General features: G+C 33.4%; 1 protein-coding gene across 4 annotated transcripts in view; it reads right to left on the bottom strand.

Moving 5' to 3' along the window:
* LOC120350362 (rho guanine nucleotide exchange factor 12-like) overlaps positions 1 to 23381 on the bottom strand; it is an 84847-nt gene that overhangs the window by 17360 nt on the left and 44106 nt on the right. For all 4 annotated transcript variants that reach the window (XM_039423332.1, XM_039423334.1, XM_039423333.1 and 1 more), the window contains exons 5-6: positions 10867 to 11063; positions 9672 to 9881 (exon numbers count right to left, since the gene is read on the bottom strand). In XM_039423332.1, coding sequence (XP_039279266.1) covers positions 9672 to 9881; positions 10867 to 11063 — 407 coding nt within the window. The remainder of the gene's footprint in view (positions 1 to 9671; positions 9882 to 10866; positions 11064 to 23381) is intronic.

Raw genomic sequence — 23381 nt, 5'->3', positions numbered from 1 at the left:
CACTCAAAACAAACGGAAACACCCGATTTTAGGGAATTTTGAACACAAAATCAAATAATCTCTTCAAGATCTTTAACACATAACCACAAGAGCTAGAGCTAGTACATAAGAGTTTTGTTTTATTCGATGAAAAGACAATATATTCGGTTTGATCACTTGAGCAAATCACGAATTTAGGGAACTCAAAATTTGAACAGACTACACGATTTTGAAAATGTTCAACAGAAGACAACACAAACACTATAAGATGTAGGACACAAGACACGTTTTTAGAAAAGATCAACATTCAACTCGATAAGACCCATATGCATCATCTACGTTTAACGCTCATTTCGCTCATTTCACAACGTCTCATTTATTATGAGTTTAATTTTGGGTTTAGACTAACATTTGATCAATCTCCGTTTAAACTGTGATGGTCCTAAGAAGACAATGCATATTAATTCAGCACTGAAAACACACAAAACACTGGATATTAAACACAAGAAAAAACACAATGATATTATAGGCGATTTGGAACACAATATCAAACTAACAGAACGACATTTGGTACACAAGACTTGGAAACATACGATAATATTTCATCCTAACTGCATGAACGACACAACACACTGTGCAACCGACTTGGAAAGTGCATCTTGGAGTGGCGTTCTAGAAAGACTACCGCACTATCGCAAAATTAGTTCCGCGAATTTATTATCAATTGTGCAAGATGTCATGACCCACCGGTCCGACCTTGTGGGCCTGTGCGCGTGAGTGCGATTTGTTTTCGCCGATTTTTTGCTGTGTTGCAATTTTAGGGTTCACAGAACTGTAGCAGCCGAAATTCCACTGTGACCTAAATAAACGTGAGTGATTCCCAGGCAGCTGGCTATACACTATCAGGCTATTAGCTTTGAACTGTCAGCATTGGTTGGATGGGAAACATTAATGTTGCTGTAAAAATTTCTGACAATTTAAAGTGAATCTCACTACAGCAATGTCATCCCCAGAATTAGACAATACTGTCGTTTTAATTATTTCAATTAATTTATTTTTGAAGGATTATTAAGAAAACACAAAAGTGAAAGTTTGTTCAAGAAGTGAAAATTCGTATGAAAACATCAGCAATGATTAATTTCTATACTTCTAAAGAATTTGGTGAATTGGACAATACAAAAATGTAGGATTTTTGCAAAAAGTGATAGTCCTCATTGATGCATCAGATATATTTTCAAAACTAAATATAACAATAATTTATTGATATAACGATCCATTCAAATCGAAATGTATGGAAGATGACTTTGAAGTAAAAGAGAGTAATTAATTTTTTCTATTTCCTTTACTTAACATTTGTAACTGATGTTCGGGAGGATGAAAAGTTTAGAAGAAATAAGTAGCCTAGCTACCTTTTTTTAGTTTTTTATAGTTTGTTATCTGATGATTTTTATCTACAAAACCTTGTTAAGATTATGTTTATAATATTGAGATTCATCTATTTCTCATTAATTTTCGTGATTAATTGAAAATCTCACAAATCATAACATTATTATGTACATTGTACGGTAACTGATCAAAATGAAAAAAAAATTGAAATTGAATCAATTTTTATAATTCTTTATGGGCTTTGCTGGCATCTTTCCCCTCCCCATATTCTTTAAAGTGTCTCCAAGGTTGAGGAAAAGTTCCTAATATCTATAATAAAATAATCTAAATATGTGACATCTTATTTTTTCAATACATCAAGTCCAAAGTAATGAATGAATGACAACTTATGCAGACATTTCATGTTGGAAAAACGATTACTCAAATTCTCACGTGGTACTCATAGTAAATAAGTAAAATTAAAATTCTTGAACATACTTCCTTTCCGAAATTTTTTGGCAGTGGATCAAAAATGTTTGTTTCAACTTTCTTTTCAGTAATTAAGTTACATTTGACGACAAGCCACGTCTTTGAGCAGTAGCCAACAAATTTTTGGGATCAGTTCAGTCTTGATTATTTACTTGAAATATTACATAGAATTTTTCCAGCAAGACATGCCATGAAATAGGTAATTAGCCATTACATTGGATCATTTATCGTAGTGTACCTACACAACACAACTAGAATAGTAAGTATTACAATACTGGGAGACTATGATTAACTAATAAATTAATAATAAGGACAACCTAAATATTTTAAGGCTGTGCAAAGGCAAAAAAGAAAATTTCTACTAATGATTTTTTTCAAAGTTTTTCGATTTGTATATCATCAAACTATCAAAATGAAAAGTTATTATCAGGAAAACATTTTATTTCGATCATTACTTTTTGTGATATGAGCGACTAAAGTTTAAATTTTTAGGACAGAACATTCGGAAAAAGATAAATCCAAGAGAATTAGAGGATAGATTCTTTATGGTATTGTTGATCTAGTAAAACAAACATTTTCTAAAAATATCATCTTTTGAAAAAGTTATTCAATTCACCAAAAATAACTTTTAGTTTTCTTAGTAAATTGAATAACATTCTCAAAAATTGATATTTTTGGAAAATTTTTGTTTCACTAGATCAACAATACCATGAAGGGCATAAAGAATATTTCCTCTAAATCTCATGGATTTATATCTTACGGAATTTTAAATGTTCTGTCCCAAAACTTTAAACTTAAGTCGCTTATATCTCAAAAAGTAATGATCGGAAAAAATGTTTTCCTAAGAAACTTTTTTCATTTTGATAGCTTGATGATATACAAATCGAAAAACTATGAAAAATATCACCAGTAGAAAGTTTATTTTTACCGTTTGCACAGCCTTAAAATAATTGGGAGAAAACTCAGTCGAAATTTTTGGGAATAGCCTGGTTTTTCTTTGCTGAATATTGGATGTTTTTTCCATCCAATAAATATTAGACTAATATTGATTATATTCTTGAAACTGCAATACATTCATAATGTAATACCCTTATAACTTATTTATTTCTTGAGTGTAAGTATAATACGTATATTCAATGTACTCAGAAGACATTCAAGGTATATTGCGTATATTCACGATATAAGACCCCACTTCACAGACAAGTTCAAAATAATAGCAGGCTGTTTTTTTCTTGCATCCGTTCAATGAACCTTTTTATTCATCGCCGCAGTGGGTAGTCTACTCTCCATCTCTAGCTAGAGTGAGATTCACTTCATACTGTCATCATTACTCATAAACACCATCAATTCTCCCCATTCAACCCATACTGACAATATGACATGAATCTCAATTCAGCTATCATATCACTCTGTCTAGTCCCCCTCCCCCACAACACACACGCCTTTTTATCTATGTTTGCCAAAGCTGTCCTACTTTTTTCTCTTTTTTAAGTCTGTTTTGAAAGCAGGGAACAGACGGGAACAATCTATCTAGGGCTCCACCCCTACATTGTCACCTACTGTCTGATATTGAGTATTGATTTTAATGAAATATGCTAGACATTTCCCCTATTGAACTTGGGAAGGGACTCAGGACATTTCAATAACTTTATTCGTGCACTGGATAATAATCAAACATTAATGATATTACAAACTGTAATTTATGATTCAATATTTTCATACTAATAATGTAAATAGACAATATTCATTTTCCTTATTATTACAGCCAACAAAATTCAAAACATTCTGAAGTAATACGATGAACTATCAATTTGCCCTATAGAAATGCATAATAATAATAATGGGAGATTTGATGCACTACTACAGTGAAAAATTGGCATAAAAGTTTTTGATGAAACTTTAGCAGAAAACCAGACTTTAAGGTCTCAACTGAATATTGAATAAAGATTTCAGAGATTGGCTATTCATTGTATGAGGCTAACATATACGAATCCTATTATATTAAGCGAGCAATTACTGTATTTTTATATATTTATATATTGTTATTTATATTCAACGGATCTTGAAAACGGCTCTAACGATTTTCACGAAATTTGAAACATAGTAGGTTTATGATATAAAAATTCGATTGCACCAGGTTTCATCCTTGGGAAAACTCGCTGAACGACATTAAAAGGATAATTTATTCATCTTTGGCTGAAACAGCTGTGGATAGTAAAAATGTGAGTTAGCGAGAAGTATGTGAAAAACAAAATATCGCATCCCCGAAATCATAAGATTACATATAGCCAGCTGTGAAATATAAACACAATCATTTTAGAGAATTGTGTTCTGTTTATCAATAAATAAAAATGACGAGCGAAGCTCGGTGCCCAGATATTTCATTATTTACGAAAGAAAACGGATGTATTTGACGATTCTATCATAACATTCAAATACAACAGAAATTTAGTTATTCATATTGTTCTTATCTAGGTACTATTATAACAATCAAAACTTTCGATAAGGTGAAAAACTACCTCAAAATACATTATTGTAGTATGTCACCATTAGTAAGATGTTGTTTATTTACTTCATATCGCTTGAAAATGGCATCAATGTCTGAAATATGTTGTGATAAAATATTTCAAAAAGGGTACTGAGATTTTTATTTTTCTTTATATTTATATTACAAGTAGCCCTATACAGAAAAGAGAAAAATAATATGTTGCTCTTTGTTTCACATCTTTGGGTGAATTCAGCCTGTCTCCTACATGATAGTCAAAAAATGAGTTTTTGATAATTTCAGTGATTCAAGTACACCAGGACTTCAATCTTGTTAACCCTTTTTTGAAAATAGGAAAGCAATTTTTCCAATAACGACAGTAACAAAGCCAGATGAATGAAAACATTAATTTATTGTTGTGTTGTTTAATACAGACAAAATATGTAAAATTTGAGATTTATGACGCCACAGACTATTAAGATTATTTTACTCCAATTCCATTCCAATTATTGGTGGCTGAAGTAAGGTCTTTCAGAATGCTAAACCTATTTCAGTACAAAAATTTCACACAAAATATTTCCAACACACAAAATGTACAAATGGTTTATTCTCGAATTCCATTCGGTCGAGTAAGCACTAATCTCTCCCCAATAAAAATTCCACATTAAATCCAGTAATAGCTTTAAATTGTGTTGACATATGTGTCGCAGAAATATCTTCATTTTTTCTCTAGCAGCGCACGTTTGTGAGAAGATCAGTTCTGTTTGGGCGTCAAGATGATGATATAAATAAAACTTGATTATCTAGGTCTGAACAGCATCGGTGTTTCTTTGGCTTCCCTGCAGTCGATTCGATCACTCCCCAGAATAAGACGCCACTATCTCCCTAAGAGATTCACTTCTATCTATCAGCATTCTATATAAATAAAATTTTATGAAACTTGAAAAACTTTTTTATAATCAATGAACCACACATAAAATACCGAATTGCATAAAAATTGAACAATTATTGTTAATGTATCTATGAAAATACGGAATGCCAGGAAATATAGTTTTAAATATATTTTTGAATACCTTACAATCGAATAACCAAATTTAAAGAAATAAAATACACAAGCCAAAACATTAGTTTTTAGAACAGACAAATAAATTATTTATTTGGACTAAATTCTAGTAAAGTGAAATTATAACCCTATTTTGTACTTTTAAAATGTTATCTAAATTTGGGAGAGAAATAGTACAAGGAGTATCCTTAGTTTTTCTCTCCCAATCAGTGCTTCTTTGTGGAAAATATAAATTAATAAAAAAATTAATTAATTTGAATATTTTCATTTCCATTGTATAATTAATTATTATTTTCCATGTGAATTTCGACAAACAAGTTCTATACAATATAAAACTCTTGGTTTAACTGTAAATAAGTTTCAAATAATTTAAAATGTATAAATAATAAGAGATTCAAATTCATTATCTTCTATTGAACTATATTCAGTTCGTTTGATGAGTTACTGACCTTGAATAATTATCAATTTTCCCCTTATTTGGCAGCCAATAGTAAGCAGCAATTTTGCCGACATGACAACAGTCAATGAAAGTTGAATAAGAAAGAATTTAACCAATCACGAACTGCTTAATGACAGAGTAGCAATTTCGTTGTCAAGACGACTGCCAATGCTTCACATAAATATTATAAATTATATATTATACTTCATATATATTATATAGTGAGGTATCGTTTTTAAAACCTTGAATATTGTTATATTATTGAAACTGTATGGAAAAATAATATGTAATGTTCCTGAATTTATGAATAAACTCCTCTGGATGTGTCGTCCAACATCCAGAGAAATTAGTTTGTGATACGACCTAGAAATACTAGAAATAGAAGTTGAGTAAAAAAGAATTTAACAAATCCCAAGTTGACCAATGAGAGAGTAACGATTTTCATGAGAAAAGCCAATGGTATTTGAGTAACGAAGAATTTTACCAATCAAGAGCAAGGCGATGAGAGAGGAGTTTATGACGACAGCTGATGGGAGTTGAGTAAGAGAGAATTTGACCAATCACAAGCTAACCATTAAGAGAGCAACGATTTCGTTGTCAAGGCAGCTCATGATGAGGGTGGAGTGGGGGAAAATTCAAACAAGCAAATGAGAGACAAGGAATTTTGATGTCATTCATATGTCACCTGAAATTGATCAAGTGTGACCTGAAAACTCTGAAACCAGACCTGATCCAGCCAGGTCACTCGATATTGTTATATTATATATTCGATGTCATGGATAAAGCCAATGGGAAATGAATGTGGGAAAATTTAAAGCATGAAAGATCAGAGATTTTGTTGTCTTTCAATTTTTGACGAATCGATTAGAATTGAACTACTCCATTCTAAATGATCGAATAATAGGTTGCAGCTAGTATTCGATAATTTTTAATTATTTCCTCTTTTTCCTATACATCAACCCAAAAAAATTGAATAAACTCTCTTTTGATAATGCATGAAACAACCTCTTTGTAGGAAACACAAGCACCGCGTGAAGCCAAACCAAAAATTGTTTGTGCATCAAGATGAGCCGACTAATAAATTAAACTAGAAAAAAGTAATTAGTTGACGACAAGAGACAAATAATAGGAAAACTCGAGAAAGAAGAGACAATGGGTGGTGTTGGTTGGCATAGCTCAGCCTCAGCCTGCCACAAGACAGGCCACCAAATTAACATAAACACATCTACTTGGGTGGTGGGGAAGGATAGAGAAGGAGGTGGAGTAAGGAGGGAGTGAGAGAGACTGTTGACCAAGATCACGCGATCTGGAGAAGAAGCAATAAGAGGATGAGGGTGACGGGGAGGAAGAGCGAGAAAAGGAAGAAGGAGAAGGAGGAGGTAGGGAAAGATAGAAGAAGGAGTATGAACCGGAGAAGCAGGTGGAGGAATGAGAAGAGAGATGAGGAGGAGAGGAGGAAGAGGAGAAGGAGGAGAAAGAGAAGGAGGAAGATGGGGAGAGGGTATAGGAGATGATGAGGAAGAGGAGAAGAAGGAGGAAATTGATCAGAAGGAAAAGGAGAAGAAAAAAGAAAAAGAAGAAGGGGCAGGAAGAGGAGAATGAGAAGTAGGAGGAGGGAGCGAAGAAGGAGGAGGGAAAGGAGAAGTAGGAGGAGAGAAAGGAGAAGCAGGTGGAATGAGAGGAAGAAGAGGAGAGGATGAAGACAACGAGAAGAGGAAAAGAATGAGAAGAGAAGGAAAAGGAGAATGAGGAGGAGAAAAAGAAGGGAGAGGAAGAGGGGGAGAAAGTAATTGAGGTACCGTAATGATGATGATGAGGAGGAGGAGGAGAAGTAGAATGAAGAGGAGAAGAATAAGAGGAAAAAGGAGAATAATAAAAAAAGAAGAAGAAGATGATGATGTTGATGATGATGGAGGAGAGGGAGGTGGTGAAGGAGACGAAATAGAACACACAGCTCAAACTACCAAACCATTGTTTTCAACATCCACTACCTCCTAGATTTCAATCAGTTTTTTTTTTCAAATTGTAATTTATCAGTTTTTTCACACGTGCCAGCCATCAAAGGCGGTGGCAACACAATACGGAAACTCAGTTATTTTTTAAGAAAAGTTCTCTAAAAACAAAATGTAGCACTATGATTCAAGAGTAGTAGCACCAGTAGTAATATATACTAGTATATAGTATATACTAGTAGTTGTAGTAGTAAATTTTAGCAGGTCAAGCATAGTTGAGGCAATTAGCGCGCAAATTGTGTCCGTCCGGTCAGAGATTCCTCAGAACAGGACCAGGTATACAACGGGGACGGACAATGTCAGCCGGAAATTCTCCAAGGCAATTAGACCAAAGTTCAAGTTTTGCACACGAGATGAGTCAAGACTCGTTATTTGTTTTGGTGTTTTGAGAAAACACCAGATTGCAAATTATTGACCTATTGAGTGGTTTTGGCTCAGTTTGGACGACTAGTACACTCCTCCTTATTTGCAAAATGTTGAGCTTTGATCTACTAACAGGTGGATTTATTTGGATTGTGATCTCAAAGATGATCATGTCTAGTAAAAGATGACATAACACAATTATTGAAAAATTGAGTGTTTCACCCACGAGGGGCTAGAAATCTAAATGAGAAATACCTGGGCGCTCAAGTGCGCTTTTTGTCATACCTGAAATGACAATACTCCTAATTCGAAATTCTAAAATTATTATCGAATAATTTTGGAAAATGATACCATTTTGTCATTTAAAAGCAATAACCTAACCCCTAAACAAACCTTAACCTTTAACTGAATTCTCCTAGCTCAAAAAATAATCCTAATCTCATCTAATATGACATCCGCCAACATCCTCTTTTGCAATTTTTGCCGTTCCTCAAGATTCTTTTAATCCTGCTTCTATTCAAATATAAACAGTTGAGGTTATAATCATGTATTGTATTGATTGTAATTTGTATATCTCACCAGCCTCATGTGGTCTGATTCACCATGTTTTGAAGTAGGTTCACTTCCATAATCTACCTGTTTCAATTACCTCCATTAACATTTTCTTCAAATAGACATATTCAATCTGTATTCCATCCTCTATCATCCAAGTTTGATCCATTCAATATTTACTCACATATTTCCTTAATACTCGCCCACCTAACCTAACCCAACCCAACCAAACCTAACAAATAATCTTTCAACCTAACAAATCTATATTTAATATTCTGTGTTTTCAGTTACCACCTGGCTACACTCTATTTTTCATCCCCATACAATTGTGTGTTCTTGGTTGATTACAACCATTAACATTTCCTTCAAATACAACCTGATTTTCATCCTCTACAATTCAAGTAGAACAACAAAATATTTCATTCGAGATGATTCTTTCTCAACATAGCCTCAAATATTTCATGAAAACTCACTCACCTAACCTAATAATACATTACAAACAAGCCATAAATCTAACAAACCTACCCTTTATATTTTGTGTTTTCAGTCACCACCTTGCTACACTCTTGTTTCCATCCCTTAAAATGTGCAGCCGCTTGCAGCTAAACCAATCTATGTTTTGATAACCAACCAAACCTAACCTAACACTTATTTCCTTATACCCTACAATGTTGTGTTGTTGATTAGTTACCTCCTTACCGCCTTGCAAGATGGTTAAAGGATATATCGCTACCGCTGCAGCCTATGAACGCACCGCTCGCAGTCAACTCAATCTACGATTCGATAATCAACCAAACCTAACCTAACAACTATTTCCCCATCTCCTACAATGCTACAATTTGAAGCTGTAACCCAGCATACCAACCTAACCTAACAACTATCCCCCTATCCCCTACAATGTGTGTTGTTGCATTGGTTAGTTACCTCCTTGCCGCCTTGCGTGGTGGTCAAGGCAGCAATCTGCTGCTGCAGCGTGTGAACACGTCGCTCAGCCGCCTGCAGCTGTCGCGTCAGGTCGCTCTCCTGACTGGCTTGCTGACATCGCGCCAGGTTGCTACGCAGCATCTCCACGTAGTTCTGCTCGTGTTCCAGCATCACCCGCGTCATCTGCAAGCGTTCGTTCTCCAGTTCAACCTGCAATATATTGATTAATTTGCATTGAGACAATTAAATATTTGCAATATTTTTTGTACAATTATAATTTATAATATTGTACTACAGCTGTGCTAATAGAAAAGTTGTGTTTCTTTTCTAGCTGAAAATATTGCAAAATTACTCAATAATTACCAATTAGTGAAGATTTGAATGAAATATATATATTTTTTAAATTAGTTTTCAAACATAAAAATTGAAATTTTCTAGTTTAGTCGTTAGATTTGGAGTAAAAATTGGAGTTGAAAGTGGAAAGTGAAATTATGACCTTATTCCTTTTTTTAAAACTTTTGTTCATCAAAATTTGGGAGGACAGTTTTGGGCATTGCCTGTTGTCTTATCATATTGTATGATATAATGATTTGTGATTGTCAATAAATGAAAAGAATAAATAAATAGATAAATTGATGTTGACTCAGATAGTACTCAGTACTGAACAGAAAATACTGTATGATAATATAGTGAGGCCCATGTTACAATATATATGTTGCATTATATGATTAACATTGTTGTTGATATCCTTGTCTATCATTGAACAAATCAGATGGTGCTATCTTTTTCCAGTTCCACAACGTTGCCATATCGTTTTTCAACAATGTAGAGATATAATTAATTAACAAAATATTCAATCTCAATTAGAAAATGTATTATTGAAACATTGAGAAATATACTTTCTTTACGAATAAAGACAAACTCAGACATACTCACTATAATGATAATTGTATCGATTTAATTGAATAAGTGACACAGACAAAATAAATAGTATTAATGAAAATAATGACACATTGATATTATAACGAATATAATTGATTAACAATATCTCAATCATAATTGTATCGATTCAATTGAATTATTGGCGATGATTAAATAATGAGGATAATGATACAATAATATTATTACGACTCAGTGAATATTATATTGAGATTTTTATAAATATTACTATACGTATTTAGATTTTCGGTGATACCTGTTTTTTATAGTCGACAGGTTGTGGTCCCGTGATGCGATCGCGCGCGGGGGCAGAGTGGTGGTGGTGCAGGGGGCGGGAGGGGGGCGGCGACGCCATTGTGGGGAGCAGTGGTGAGGAAGGGTGCAGGGGGGTGGTGGCGCCGCCCCCGCGGTGCGCCGGATGTTGTTGGACGGTCAACTCCACGTGTGGACCAGCTGAAACAGACAAAGTAAAATTTAAATTAATAACAACATTGAATCGCAAAATATGTAAAAAAAAATCATAAAAAACTAAATAGAGCCAATTTGGAAAACGGATCAAGATACTCACAAATAAATCAATTCTTTAATAAATCATAGTCTAATAGATTTCATAAGAATTCTAAGGAATTTTGCGTTCGAAAAAAGCGTCCAAAACATAAAAATACGAAGTGCCTGTTTGTTCCTCTGATTCCGAAGGGTCAGGTTGCTCAAGATAACAAGGAAAATATTTACATACAACAGAGGAAAAGAGAATTGTATGAATAAACCAAACTGAATTATTATGAGAATGTTTTTTTTCTGAGGGTGAAGCCCACATGAGATCTAGGCTTGTGTGTGGGTAATGAGGCGGATGATGATGAGAGATGAATGGACCAACAGTTTTAGGTGGGTTCCGAACCACCAGGAAGCGGTTGAGTAGATAAATGCAAGAAGGTGAGAGAGAAACTATTGAATAAAAAATGAAGTATTCCATTCAAAGGAACAGTGAAATATAACGAGGATATATAAGTAAGATAAGATTCAATTTGAAGAACTAATAAATGAGAAAGGAAGATCAATAAAAAATATGCATATCGCGATATAGGAAACATAACAAAAACAATAGAAAAAATGGAATAAATATTAACAAAAACATCATTTTCTGTTTATCAAAAATTATTTTATTCGATTCTTGAAGAAACCAAAATGCCCAAGCAAAAAAAAGAGTATCAAAATGTCAGACAAAAGAGTACCAAATATTGTACACTTTCCTTCATCAACAAAACGAAATAGCCTATGTTGTTGAATGTCAAATCTGTAACAATTTGCGTCAAACAAAACTTTCTTTTAATTAATCTAAAATCTTGCGTCTACCGACAGGTGATTCCTATGTCAGATAGAGATGAAGCATATCGTGACCTAATAGGAATACTATATATAGCTCTCAGAGGGCAATTGGGAGAAACATTTTTCTTCTACGTTGATAATGGAAGTCACGCAATGTGAAAGCACTATACGAAGGATTAAATCATGCTTACAAGCTTAAAGGCATTGCAAGGAGAACCAAATATTGTAATACCTGCGATGGAAAATATAAGAGAGAGTGAGAGAGTAAGACAGAGTGAGAGAGAGAAAAAAAAGAAAGTGTGAGAGGGAGTGAGTAAGAATGCGTGAGAGAGGTGGAGGAAGCTATTGCGATTGATTAATTTCTTCATTTGAATTTAAAATTCAATCCAGAATATTCTAGCCTACGGTCAGGCATTAGACACGATTTTTTTAAATTGCAAAACATCAACATTCTTACAAGTAAAACACGAAACATCTCAATGATGTTGAAATTGTATGGAACTTTTTATGAACAGGCAAGAGATCATAGTGGTGTACAGATAGAGACCGATAAAAATAGACGTTGGTTGATTCTGATTCATAAATTTTCTGCGATTCGACTTACATTGAATGTCGATTTTGAAAATTTCCTTGTTATTCAATAATGAATTGAAAAATTAATTTTGTATTTCTAAAAAATAATTAGAAAAAATATATCTTCTTCTTCTCTCCTGATATTTCTCCTTAATCTAGTGACCATGGTGAAAAATAATATTGTTACATTAGATTTTAATAAATAAATTGTAAATTAATTATTTCTCAAGATCTAGTCTAGAATAACAGAGCACAGTAAAGAAAGATAACTAGATAACTATGTAAGAGAGATCCAGAAAATATTGATGTGCTAGGTCTAGAAATATTCATTAAATAAAAAACAACATTACAAGACACTTCAAATAAAAATACAATACAATAAAACTTTACACACAACAGCATTACAATTACAACACAAAATATTTATCAAATAATCATTATAATAGACATTCAACACAATAGAATGAGAAAAGAAGATATATTCCAGAAGACAATTTGATCCAAAGGATCCAAAGTAGGAAATAGAAGGGGCAATAGCCTGTTTTTTCGTTTCTGACTATTGCAGTGTTTACTCTACACAATTAATAAATAAATGACAATAATGAATGACAGTAATGATTCATGACTGATAATGATCTCGCGTACCAGTATGTACAATAATACTTATCAGTGCTTGAGTTCAGATATTATAATTTCGACGTGAACTGTTTTCACTCTTGCATTTCATCCACGACAACTTTATCTAATTGAGGAATTATTATTGCTATTGCTCGCTGGCTGAGAGGCGTGGATAATTGCGAACATGGAGTACTTTGCATATTAGATGCATTAATAAATCGTACTGCAGTACATGAAAAGCACAATTGCGGTTATGAGTTGATTTCACTATGCAATATTACTGTACTATGAACTGAACTGTATTATACTAAAGTGGTTTATTGTGTCATAAAAAGTGAAAGAGCGACGTTGAAAGCAGCAGCATCCTATCCACAATAGTTACAAGGGTATTAATTTATTTATTTATCTATCTATTCATTCATTTATTTAATTAATTATTTTTCATGTAAAATTATTATACTTATATGAAAAATCACAATTCCCAAAACTGTCCCTTATCAAATTTGTTCTACAGTCCAAATAAAAAATATGAAAGATTTTCAACAACACAATCAAATGAAGATTAGTGAATTTATCGGCAAGTACAATGAAAGTTGTTGGAAAATAGACAGAATTGGCAAAATAATAGTTAAAGCCAATGTACCTTGAATACCTAGAATATCTATTCTAGGTACCTTGGTTAAAGCTAATCCGCAGCGATCTAGTAGGTAAACAAATCGTTTTTACTTTTATTTATTAGGTTAGGTTAGCACAAACAATACAATGATCCAGAAAGAAAAACAGGTTATTGTCCAAAACTTTTTCAATCTCCTAATTTAGTTTCAAATTTATTGTCCAAATATTATACATAGGTTATGTCCATTTCAATTTCAACACCAAATCACAATCTGAAAATATAAATTAGAATAAAACAATTTTAAATTTGGATAAATTGATAATAAAACTTTTGTAAAAACATGAAACAAACTTTTGAAAATGATAACTGCGAGTTGAAAAAAGTGTAGATGGAAAGTCTCACATCCCAGTTTGTCACGAATCAATAAATTCACATGTCAGTCAATCTTGAACGTTTTATTCAAAACCTTTTATTCCGTACATTTTGGTTCAATTTTTCTTCCACCAATCAAACATACTTCTCTCTTTCTTTCTAAATAAGTAACTCTTTGTTTTTTCACATTGATTCGATTTTTTTTCTCCGAACTGGGCAACAAGGAAAATATCGAAGTCTATTTTTTTTAGAAGCAAGCTGTTTGAAACTTCCAAGAACATCTATTAGATTATGTTTCTCTCCTGGCGTGTAAAAGAACAGAACAGCTCTGTCTTGTTCTAATAGAAGTGCTGCACTGCACGAGTAACATCTCTCTTTCAACTGAATGAGTATTTTTAGCAAGCACAATTTATTTTAGGAACCGACTGCCACAGCAATTAGTCAATAATCGTCTTGTAGCTGAAGCCCATGTTATGAGCAGCTCAGGCAAGAGACATAGACCACAGAAGAAAAAAAGCTTTCGGTGGTTGAATTTATGGTCAGGTTTCCCATCTTTTGCATATTCATGGTCGACTTAAATTCATTGAATAATTTCATAAACATGACAAATTTGAACATGCATGGGCCTAATGAGTGGAATACATAAACCAGAAAAGCATTGGATATTTTCAATAAATTTGACAGCATTGGAAAATCAACAAAACTTCAATAAAAACAAAATACCACATTTGAGGAATTAATCGTGTGTAAACTCTCCATAATTGAATAAATACATGTTGTTAAATTTATAAGAGAACCCAACCAGTAGTTCAGTGTGTGAGTAACAATAATTTATTTACAGATACTTCAATCTGGACAGATGAGGGGATCGTGGTGGCCAAAATGATCCTTACAACAAAAAATTACTGTAGCATATTCCTGAGACAACGTTCAATTATTGTAAATGCTTGCCCTCCACTAGTTCAACGGAATAAATAGTATCCCTACTCCAGCTCCTGTCATTCCTGCATTAGAAAACAGTATTTTACCCGTTTCACCCAAATATATTTAGTACAAGCTAATAATGAGCAACGGGTTGTGTTTTAAATTGAACACCCTGTGGAGGTTGCTCATCCTCCTTGTGGAGGATGTTTCTTATGAGGATGTAAGTCTTACTTTCGGGGAACACCAGGAAGTTTAGTAGCTATGGGTATTCAGTGTGGCTATGCCGGAGACATACGACAATTTCAAACCCATTCCACATCCTGGGCCCTCAAAACAGACAGTCCCACACAAGGTGGGCTTAGCTTGCTAGGCGTATATTTTTCCGTGAATGCTCTCTGCCGTCCTTTATGGAGAAATAAAATTAATTGTAGATAATACGGTACTTACATTATTTGTAACTCAAAGTTTTCAATATACGAATTGACAACACGATCCTATTCAGCTCACAGTTTGAGATTGGTTTCTTTTGAAAAAAATAAATATTTTTGCTCTATATTTCCAACAATCCTTGTAATGGTTATTTTTTGATACAGTACTGCGGATCTCTAGATGCCGTTATACAAATTCAACAATATTCAAAAGTGATAACTTTATTGAAGAACACTTTAGGCCTACTAATATAAGATATATTTTCAAGTGATAACTCTAATGAAAAACATTACTTGTCTACTAATAAGGAAACTGAAACAGTGGAAAGTAAAACAGTGTTCTAAAAAGGTTTCATGGTCAATGTTGACGAGACAAAATACGTTTACGACTATTTTACTGATAAGAAAACATTACATTTACCTTCACAATTAATGACAGGCTTACAAAGTAGATAAAGTTTCAACACGATTGATAAATAGAACTTTGAATTTGTTGTGAATTGAGAAGTTTTAACTTATTCCTAAAGAAGACTTTTCAGAAGTTTTTGATTTTTTTCAAGAAAATGCAAGCAAATTTGGGATGTACCAAACATTTAGAAATGACGAAATATGCATGTGCGTAATGCATCAATCAAAATGACGAATTCGAATCAATTGATGTACAAATTAATTTGTGATTACAATGTGATAAAATGGATGAAACTAATGACCTCTTATAATGGACATTGGTGAGATGATTGTTGAAATTCAAAAATAAATGTTTAAGGTACGGTATTCTACTTTTGAAATTTGAAGAACACAAATTATCATGCTAAGATCATAATAGCATTTCAACCAACAGAACTAATCAATGCAAATATAGAAGAATTGCCAACTTATGGGGTTGCAAAAATGAATGAGATTGCAGATTCATGCTGCAGGGGATAAATTCTAGACAGAAATCTGCAATAATAGGTGGAAATCTATGAGATGCAGGAAGCCACGAATCGGTGGGAATACAAGATAAAATTGAATAAATTCTCACCCTGACGCCATTTGCATTTCAGTCTCATGAGGCTCAAGTTGAAATTGTGATTAGGCCTACTGGATTCTGTTCCATTTTTGAAAGCTTTAGAAGAAAAATTTCTGAGTTAGAAAATCATTTTAAAATTCATAGTAACTTAGATAAAAGATTTCATAATGCCTATCAATGAACTATTATAGTTGAACTGTTAATAGTATATTCATTCTGTAGTGTTCTATTAATAATTCAAATTTATAGACACTACGTTAAAAATGAAAATACTATTTTTTTAATTGTTTGGTATTGCATATTGAAGCAAGAGTATTTCTGCTCAAGCATTTAATATGAAAAAATATACACACCATGATTTCTAATTACCTCTTAACAGAGAAATAGAAAATGTTGAAAACCATTTTCTCTAAATGATTGTGAATGTGATAAAGCGATTCAATTACAGTAGTATTTTGAAACAAGCAGAGCAAAGATTCATTTTGAATCTCTTCCTTTGATAGCAATATACAGTATTTAATAACAATAATTTAACCATATTTTGGAAGGATGATATGGGAAAACATTTCAATCACATAAATGTGAAATTCATCGAATATCATACCATTTTTACTGTAATATGGAAGTCATTAAAGTACTGAATGCCTCTGAATACACTACTGAACAGAAGAATTTGAAACAACAAGAAGAGTTGACATTCCCTCCAAATTCTGGTTATTTGATGGCAATATATTCAATTTCACCATCTGCAGGAAAAATAATATGGAAAAACGTTTCAACCACAAAGTGATATTGACATGAAAATCAATGTCGCTTGTTTCATAAAAAATGCATTCATAAAAAGAATTGTTGAACAAGAACAGCTAACTATAAATGTGCGTACAGACTCAAGTGCCACGAACACGTGCATTTCACTTTTCATCAGCTGATGCTAGGCTTATATCTGTATTTGTACAGCTACAGATATTAAGCCCAGCATCAGCTGATGACACATACTAGACATGCACATTCTAGTTCTAGTGTGTCAGCGTGTTAGTGTCAGATTTTCTCACCAAACAATAACTTTACATTTTCATGAAACAAGTACTCAATCAGCATAATTTTCAATTAAATTTGTAAATAAATATAATCGACGTCATTCAAAAATTAAAATGCAAAAGTTGCTTATGATTTCCTAAAGGCTGAACAGTGAATGCATAAAATTATTCCATTCCTTCCTAGATCCATTGAATTCTTCACACGATGAATTTCATTATTCATCGATCATATATCCAATCTACAAAATTTCTTTGCTTACAACACATTTCTTGTGATACGACACAATAAAATCATATTTACATGAAACCAACTCTTCTATATAATGAGGCACTGTTCACGGTTTTCACGCACTCAGTTTTGTCAATGATTGACAGACAACTTTGTAAATCGACTAGATTCCACTCGATTGAGCACTTCTAAAAACTAAATCGCACTCCTCTCCAAAACATGTTTCACGAATGTCAGCGCAGCAACCGACTGAAAGCTGATCAGTCTACAGCTGGAGCCAGACTCCAGGAGGGTAGGAGGAGGGTGCATGTGCCATTAGAGGGAGAGAGAGTGAGAGAGAGTGTGGGGAAGAGGAGAAGGTATCATCCCTTCGAGTGTGGTCCCTTCTCCTGATTGCTGCCCTAACCCATAAACGGAAATCTCCCTCTGAGGGATGGGAGGACCATAGCAGAAGGCACCACCCTACACCCCTCACAGGCTAGACCTGTATTATTCATCTTTATTACAGATATGCAGCGTAGGAGAAAAATACAGACCAGGAGTAGACATAAGTGTACTTGCTTTCCCCTTTCCCCAATCACCACAACCCGTATTTATATGCATAAAAACCGAGGTACAAACTTGAATTTCTAATGAAACTATACAGGAGTAAAACAAAACCTATCAATCACTCACTACATTTTGATTTCTTCCTAGTGCCTCTAGGAAGAATAGCTATTCTGCTATCTGTGTATTCAAAATACTGTATTTACAGTTGATTTTTTCAGAATATCGGAAAATAATTAGTTCACATTTCTCGAAAATACATTTTTTAATATTTTCTGTTGAAAAACAAAACTTTCCTTTACTAACAAATAAAATTAGCAATGTTATGTTGAATTTTCTCCTAACATTATGGAAAAGACTAGGGTGCAGTTTATAGGACACTTATTATATCTAAAATAAGCCTTATTAGCCTTATTATCTATAAGTATTATAGATTAAATTCATATCTAATAAGTTTCTTAGAAGCCGGACCTCAAAGATTTAGTCTGTCTCCTCAGCCAAGTGTATATTATAGCATTTTTATTCCATCTACATAGGTAAAATATTGTCAGTATTTGTTTTGGCTACATAAGAGAGGGAGGCTGGAATACTACTGTCTTATCCACCCTTACTATATAGATATAAAAAAGAAAGACAGCCTTTTTGTATGTCATCTATACCTACAGCATTCACAACACAGATATACAAATAACATGTACACAGGGTTGGCTGTGTGCCTGTTGCCTGACGCACATGGATATAGATATGTATGTATAGATAATGCAAGAATAGAACAGACAACTGCAGTGTGAAGTGCGCCACAATGGAACAGCTGGAGCTAGCATATCACCCAGTTGATTTGACAGTTGGACACGTGACTCGTGTCTGGTGTAATAGTAGGAAATCGACGTATGAATGCAAAGACAATTATTGACCAACTTACAGAAAGAAGTGGGGGAGAAATTGAGGAGAGTGAAGAGAGAAAGGGGGACATGAGGTGACTGAAAGAGAGTTATTCGGAGGAGAAGGAGGAGCAGATGTAGAAGGAGGAGAAGAAGCAGGAGAATGAAGAGAAGAGGAGAAGGATGAGACGTAATAGAAGTAAGAGAAGGGGAATAAGAAGAAGGAAGAGGTGAAGAAGAAGAGAAAAAAGTGGAGAAGGAGGAGAAAGAGGATATGGAGGAGATAGAAGATGAGAATAAGGAGAAGGTAGAGGAGGAAGAAGCACCAACTAAGTTCAACAATTGACTGAAAAGGTAAAAAAATGTTTGTACAGTCTTGTCAATGATGTTCTAGCCCATATTCTCAATACAATCATAGAGTAAAGAAAACTATTATTTTATTAATAATTCTGTCATCTCTGATAAAGTGTTCTAAATACAGTCTTGCCAATGATGTTCCAACTTCCAACTCAAATTGAAGATTGATATTCTATACACCTAAAATTTAAATTGACGTTTTTCATTCTATTCATGATTCTGATTATATTTACTGATAGTTGATTTCTCACCAAAAATATTCAGTTCTCTAATAAATTTGCTCAATTTCTGAATACATCCTCATCTATTCGATCTGAATTTCAACGTTTTTCATAATGAGGAATATGTGAAATTTATAGTGCAAGTGAAATTGACCAGTAAAATTCATTTCAATCCAAAATAACATTCCAAATTATAGAGTTACTTAAATAACACACAAAAAATATTTGCAAATAGCAAATAAAATATCGAAATAATGTATTTCATTGAAAATTTAATTTAACATTGTTTTTTCTAATTTCAGCAACATTATACGAAATTTTTGATCCACCCAAACAAAAACCTAAATCAGATTCGCACTGATGCATAGTGAGGGCACAAATAACAAGTAGGCTTGCCAAAATCATCCAGCCAAAGAAAAAAATCGCCCCAAAACAGAGGCGCTGTCACTGTATGCATAAAAGGGCAGCAACACAAATGATAGATGACTTTATAAGACTCACTCACTCTCTCACACACACTGTCATTTTTTCTCTCTCTCCTTGGTCCCTGATGAAGTAAGCACTCTATCTGGCGCCAAGAAAAGGAACCAGACACTGACGACAATAATGTAGAGCCGACCCGCATAAAAATTTGGTCTAATGTCACAAGTACACGAAGGGCTGAGATAGTCTGCAGAAGGGCAGATTCACCTACACTTACACTCTCTCACTCTTACCCTACATTTGAACCCTCTAGCTCCTCTTTCTCTCTCACTCGCACCCTACACTTACACTCTTCTCCGCTAACTTGCACTCACACTGCAGTAAAACAGCGACAATGTCCCCTGGGAGAAATATTGTGCCAATAAAAGTGAAATATCATTCGAGTATCGACACTGGTTTGCTCTGTAAAACAGAAAGTAAACTGACAAAAGTGTAGTTTGAAGTTTTTATGCAAGAGATAAAATAATTGAATAGTTTGTAGGATGTGTAGTTTCAAGTTATTTGTGAGAGAGATGGGATAATCAATAGTTTGAATGATATCTATGGAAAGTTTCAGGTTTTTTTCATCAGAGAAATAGAATAATCAATAGTTTGAAGTATGTCTACGTCTGGTTATCCAGGGATGTGTTTTTCAGGGAAGTGGTAAATCAATCAAAAGTTTCGAGGAAATCCATGGTTACTTAGCTACGGTACTTATAACACGAGAGCTATGAATTACGAATAGTTCTAGGAACAGTCATTTACATTTATTAGGTCATAAACATCACAATATTTAAAAGAAAAACCAGCGCTAGACCAAAATTTCTTCATTTTCTAAATTTTGTTCATTGAGTTTTCCAAATATGGCTACGTTTGTCACATCAGCAATGCATGGTCATGTAAAGTTTCAAGTCTTTCATGAAAGTTATAAAATTAACAAAACTGTAGTTGAGAATATTTTTGAGTGGTATGAAATTCTCCATGTAATAATTATTAAAGTATACAAAGAGTTAAAAATTTGCAAAACTGACAATTTTTATTTTGTTTTCTGAAAGGATATGCATCAAAATTAATAAGACGATCATAGTTGAAAGTTTTTAATAAACTTCAGTTTGTAACGGTCAATGGATAAATTTAAATATTTATTCTGGAATAATACATCCATCACAATGGTTTTGAATCGGTAAAAAGGGAGTAAATTGAAAAAGAAACATTGTTTGAAGTTTTTGTGGGAGTGATAAAATGATGAATTGTTTGAAGAATATCCACACATATAATCAAGTTTTTCAAAATAATAGTTGAATAAATAGTCAATAGTTGTGAAACTGAGAGAAAAACAGTGTTTTAGATAGTCTAGTCGTCTAGTGTCTTACTAATGATATGCATTAAAATTTAGTGAACGGAATGATATTGGTACCATGAAATGTGATAATTGGTACAATGATAGAGGGACCACGAAATAGATGGGAGGGGGTCAGTTAGGCTCAACTCACACTTACGCGACTCTGGTCGAGAAGAGACTCGACTCTAGTCGAGAGCATGTGTTTCCAAATGGTGACACTCAGACCAGTCGATTCTAGTCTCCGCGACTGTCACCATTTGAATACACATGCTCTCGACTAGAGTCGAGTCTCTTCTCGACCTGAATCGCATTAGTGTGAGTTGAGCCTTAGAATGACTACTCCGTGATTGGTCGAAATATACTCGTTGCTCATTGGGTGTTGCCTGAACTTGTCAGTTGAATAAACAAAATGGCGGATACAATGAAATAAAAAATGCCGGTTTTCAACAGAAATTGTGGATTGTACACGATTTTGTGAATCGAATACAACCGATCAACAATTAGTTCAAGTTCTCATTGAAATGTCAAAAATGTATTAATAATCAATTCATTGAATTTATATCATTCATTTTATTTATCAATATTAATTGATAATTAATTTAGGTGAATTCAACTAGATAAACTCAAGCAAAATCCTGAGGCCCATGCGGCTTAGACTTAGGGCTCATTAAAGAAAAAATCACCAGAAAATATGTAGTTCAAATTTTCAAAAAACTCAAAAATCTAGGATAGAAATGTTTCTATGTTGTAATGACTGAAAGGAGGTAGAAGTAATGTATTTTCTGTCTCTCTCCTACATTACCTTCAACAAAGCCACACCCTGTATTGATCCTATCTCCATAATGTAGGTCCATTAACATCCACAGGTCATTTGCTTTCACAAAGAATCCTACCCAAAAACGTTTCTAAATAAGTGATTGAATTGACTGAAGTTCCATTTGAATGCCATTGAAAGAGATACTATGTTTCATCAAACATGAATATCAATCTATTAATTATTAGTTTATTATTTATTTAATCATTCAGAATTATACAATTTTCAGAAGAGTACCACAATCTCATTAAGATTGATATATCATAAAATAACATTTTTACTATATTTTTATGTATTAAGAAAAACGTTTTTATGTAGGCTATAGTATCTATGTACTGTAGTAGCCTTCAAACTTGGAAATATAATTTTCCCAAGATGCAAAACAATTTTTCCTCCACCTACTGTTCTAAGTACTTACTTTACTCCCTGAAAACTAATACTAAAGTGTCACTTTTTCGCTCTCGGTAGTAAAAAACAGAAAAACTCCCTAGGGAGTAAAAGTGACTCCATTTAAATAACATGGGGAGCATCTCTATTTTGAAACTTACATTGTAATAGGTTAGAAAGTCTAAGCTCAGATGAGAAAGCATAATAGAGGTGTCTGTCATTGAGTCAACTGAATTCAATACCACAACCAGAAATTTGATTAACTCATGAAATATATGTTTGTATGATAATTATTATATTCTTAATATTAGTAGATGACAAAAATTTATACAATTTTTAAAATATTTTATTCTATTCAAAATACCAGCCAACAAATATTTTTGATCTGCAATTCAAATCTGAACCGCGTGATCTGGAGTCAGCCATTTTTGGTAGCTGCTCAGCTGATATAATTGTTACAACTTTTGCCGATAGATAGCGCAATCGGCAGTGCCAATCAGACGACCGGTTTTTAGGTTTTAGATTTAGGTTATGTTGTTAGGAATCATTGTCACCAATACGTAAGTTATTAGAATGATTTTATTTGCAGTTTCTATAAAAAAATGTTGTGTACATCACGAGCGAAA

The sequence above is a fragment of the Nilaparvata lugens genome, chromosome 3 (genome assembly GCF_014356525.2).
Source record: "Nilaparvata lugens isolate BPH chromosome 3, ASM1435652v1, whole genome shotgun sequence".
Taxonomy (NCBI): Eukaryota; Metazoa; Arthropoda; class Insecta; order Hemiptera; family Delphacidae; genus Nilaparvata; species Nilaparvata lugens.
The sequence above is the reverse complement of the archived record's forward strand: the minus strand, read 5'-3'. Positions and strand labels throughout refer to the sequence as shown.